General features: G+C 46.1%; 1 protein-coding gene across 1 annotated transcript in view; it reads right to left on the bottom strand.

Moving 5' to 3' along the window:
* The window catches only part of cdhr5-rs (cadherin-related family member 5, related sequence), a 16,039-nt gene that overhangs the window by 3,016 nt on the left and 8,787 nt on the right, over positions 1–4,236 (bottom strand). Inside the window, exons 8-17 of the mRNA XM_050036571.1 lie at positions 3,884–3,994; positions 3,625–3,789; positions 3,397–3,487; positions 3,002–3,108; positions 2,722–2,922; positions 2,523–2,645; positions 2,193–2,271; positions 1,590–1,709; positions 990–1,186; positions 738–758 (exon numbers count right to left, since the gene is read on the bottom strand). Of these exons, the coding sequence (XP_049892528.1) occupies positions 738–758; positions 990–1,186; positions 1,590–1,709; positions 2,193–2,271; positions 2,523–2,645; positions 2,722–2,922; positions 3,002–3,108; positions 3,397–3,487; positions 3,625–3,789; positions 3,884–3,994 (1,215 nt within the window). The remainder of the gene's footprint in view (positions 1–737; positions 759–989; positions 1,187–1,589; positions 1,710–2,192; positions 2,272–2,522; positions 2,646–2,721; positions 2,923–3,001; positions 3,109–3,396; positions 3,488–3,624; positions 3,790–3,883; positions 3,995–4,236) is intronic.

Here is a 4,236-nt window from a genome sequence, read left to right as displayed (position 1 = left end):
CATCATACTGAAGGACAACACATCATACTGAAGGACAACACATCATTCTGAAGGACAACACATCATACTGAAGGACGACACATCATACTGAAGGACAGCACATCATACTGAAGGACAACACATACTGAAGGACAGCACATCATACTGAAGGACGACACATCATACTGAAGGACAACACATCATACTGAAGGACAACACATCATTCTGAAGGACAACACATCATACTGAAGGACAACACATCATACTGAAGGACAGCACATCATACTGAAGGACAACACATACTGAAGGACAACACATTATATTGAAGGACAACACATCATACTGAAGGACAACACACCATACAGAAGGACAGTCCATCATGCTGAAGGACAACACATCATACTGAAGGACGACACATCATACTGAAGGACAACACATCATACTGAAGGACAGCACATCATACAGAAGGACAGTCCATCATGCCGAAGGACAACACATCATACTGAAGGACAACACATCAAACTGAAGGACAACACATCATACTGAAGGACAGCACATCATACTGAAGGACAACACATCATACTGAAGGACAGCACATCATACTGAAGGACAACACATATTGAAGGACAACACATACAGAAGGACAGTCCATCATATGTAATCACCACTGATGGAGGCTTTAAACACAATCACATGACAGGAAGTCCACAGTACCATCATCACAACATCACATGACTGCAGAGCAGCTTTAAACTCACCGAGTGAAACCAAAGTAACTTCTGAGGAACACAAACATGTAAACATATATAATCTGTATGTGTTAAAACCACAGTAACTTCTACAGACATAGATGAATATATTATATAAACTCTATAGTGACAAACTTATAAACAAACATTATATATAATCTATATAATATGATAAGGTGTTTGAATGTGTACATGTTAGGTGTGACATCAGGTGTTTACGTGTCGTCAGGTGTGTAAAAGTGTCAGTGATGTAGTTCATACCACATTGGGATGTTTCCCGAGGGCAACAGTAGCGGGATCGTCAGAGTTTGGTTGTAGTCGCCTTCTCCTCACGGTGCGCAGCAGCACCAACAGAAGAGCCGAGAGAAACAGGAGCACCATCATCGCTGCGATGCCTCCAGCCAGTCTGCTGTCCACGTCTCCGAACAACTGCTGCTCCGTGAACGCACCACGAGGGACTATGGAGGAGAGAGGAGATAATGTCATTGAACGTACCACAAGGGACTGCACAGAGGAGAGAGGAGATAATGTCAATGAATGCACCACAGGGGACTGCACAGAGGAGAGAGGAGAATTAATGTTAGTGCACGCACTGCGCCACGAGGGACTGTAGAGGAGAGAGGAGAGAGGACAGTTAATGTCAGTGAATGCACCACCAAGAGTGAGATAATGTCAGTGAATGCACCACGAGGGACTGCACAGAGGAGAGAGGAGATAATGTCAGTTAACGCAACACGAGGGACTGCACAGAGGAGAGAGGAGATAATGTCAATGAATGCACCACGAGGGACTGTAGAGGAGAGAGGAGAGTTAATGTCAGTGAATGCACCACCAGGAGTGAGATAATATCAGCGAACGCACCACGAGGGACTGTAGAGGAGAGAGGAGAGTTAATGTCAGTGAATGTCCACCAGGAGGAAGATAATGTCAGTGAATGCACCACCAGGAGAGAGATAATGTCAGTGAACGCACCGCGAGGGACTGGTCAGGGGAGAGAGGAGAGATAATGTCAGTGAACGCACCACGGGGGACTGGACAGAGGAGAGAGGAGAGATAATGTCAGTAATTGCACCACCAGGAGAGAGAGATAATGTTAGCGAACGCACCACGAGGGACTGCAGAGGAGAGGAGAGAGCAGAGTTAAGGCCTCTGCACACTGAGTGTGGTTTCAGCACTGCTTTGGTTACAGGTATCTGTTCAGGTTCAGTTGGTCGGACTGAGTCTCAGGTGGATCTATGTGAACGTTTACAAACTGTCACTTAACAACTGTTATTTCATTGAAGAAACATTTTCATGTCTGTTCAGCTGAACTGATCAGTTTGTGATACATCAGAGATCAATGGAGAAAAAAACTCAGACTCCAAACCTTAAACAGTTAAACATAAAAAGAAAAAAAAGAAGTGCATTGACAGGTGTGTTGACAGGTGTGAGGTGACCCTCAGGTGGTCCTGCTGTTGTCCTCACCTGTCTGTCCTCTCTGCAGAACTTCAATGTCGACTGAAGCTGAAGCTTCTTCTCCTGATTCTTCGTCTCTGGCGACGACCTGCAGTCGACACGTACAGTTACTGTATCTGTAATGTTTACACGTGTACACCTGTACAGGTGTGTATATATACATGTATGATAGTGATCTGCTGATTCTGCATCTCTGGTGACGACCTGCAGGATGATCAGAGTCTGAATATAAAATTCAAACCGTCAGGTGACAATCCTCCAGTTCAGATCTGATGAAGCTTCAGTCTCACTTGTGTCGTCACCTGTGTGACACCGCGTCCTGTCAGTATGCTCCGTTACCTGCAGTATGTGTCTGTCGAAGGCGTGCAGGCGGTCCGTCCTGGCAATCAGGACCCCGCCCTGGGTGACTTGGTACAGTCCGGACGGGGGGTGGAGGGAGTAGTGGATGTTTGGATTCAGGCCCTGTGATTGGACAGCAGTGATGACTCACCAGGTGTCAGACAGGTAATGATACAGGTGTAGCAGCAGGAGGTCTTACGTCAGGGAAGTCACGGTCCAACACCTGGATCTGTAACACCTGGTTCCCGTAGGTGGAGACGATGGAGGCGGGGCTAGAGCTCTGGATGATGAAACCTTTGAAGGTGGTTCTGTTGAAGACCGGCGGGAACGCATTCTCACTGAGAACCCGGATCAGAACTGATGCCACGCTGTACTTCAGCCGGTCATCCTCCTGATACACCTGCAAGGACGGGGGCAGGGCCTTTGGTTCTGTCATCACTGTTATAAATATAACAGTAAACAGGAAGTGGTGCTGTTACCATGATGCTGAGTGTGAAGTTCGTCTCCAGTCGTCGGTCGTTCACTGCTCTGGTTAACCTGAGCTCACCTGTCCTGTTGTTGATCACAAATCTGCCCCGGTCGTCACCTGCTGACACACACAAACACACCTGAGCACACCTGTACACACACCTGGATACATCTAAACACACCTGAATACACTCATACACCTGCTGAAACACACAAACACATACCTGGATATATACCTGTTCATACCTGTACACACCTGAACACACACAAACACACACCTGAGCACACCTGTTGACATTCTTGGATACACACCTGAACACACTCCTGAACACACCTGTATACACACATCGTCATCATCATCATCATCATCATCATCATCATCATCATCATCATCATCCTCACTGACCTGACAGGATGTTGTAGATCAGAGAGGTGTTGATTCCTTGGTCTCCGTCCTCTGCTCTGATTGGTCCAGGAGAAAACTCCACCACACCGTCCTGAAACAGAAAACAACAATAATAAAGGTGTAGACAAATAAACATGTCTGCTACAGTAAACTTCTTTGGTTTGTTTGTTTGTTTACGTGGTGTTTGATTGTTTACCTGGTGTTTGTTTTACCTATTGTTTGTTTTACCTGGTGTTTGTGTGTGATGTTGGCGGTGTAGGTGGGGTTCATGCAGACAGGAACACCTGGAGACACAGGTGTGCAGGGCAGGAAGTGAGGGTACTGGTCGTCTCCGTCCTCGATGTTGACGATGAGGACAGTGGACGTGTTGAACTTCTCTGCAGTGTTCGCTTCCTGTTTGTCAGGACAAACTTGTTTATTTATTTATTTATTGCTGTTTACTGAAGCATTGATGGTGTGACGGTGGTTGATGACATCACAGAGTTACCTGAGCCCAGATGGTCACCTGCAGCTGAGTCCTGCTCTCGTAATCCAGAGGTTTGTTCAGAACCACGTCCCCACTGTTTGGAAGATCCACCCTGAAGAACGCTGCGTCGCCCTGCGGGAAACAGGAGGTACTTTACTCTCCACAGGAAACAGGAAACACTTCCTGCTGCTGCTGCCGTCATTAGTCATTAGTCATACTTCTACTGTTATTATACACATATGACTATTGTCACACATGTATCTGCCAGATAATTAATACATACTTTCAACATATTGTACCACAGTAGCCAGAACTGTAATATTATTACTTTCAATAACGTTGTTGTAAGCTACTGTTATTACCTGCATCTCTCT

The sequence above is a fragment of the Epinephelus moara genome, chromosome 23 (genome assembly GCF_006386435.1).
Source record: "Epinephelus moara isolate mb chromosome 23, YSFRI_EMoa_1.0, whole genome shotgun sequence".
Lineage (NCBI taxonomy): Eukaryota > Metazoa > Chordata > Actinopteri > Perciformes > Serranidae > Epinephelus > Epinephelus moara.
This window is presented reverse-complemented; position numbering and strand designations above follow the sequence as displayed.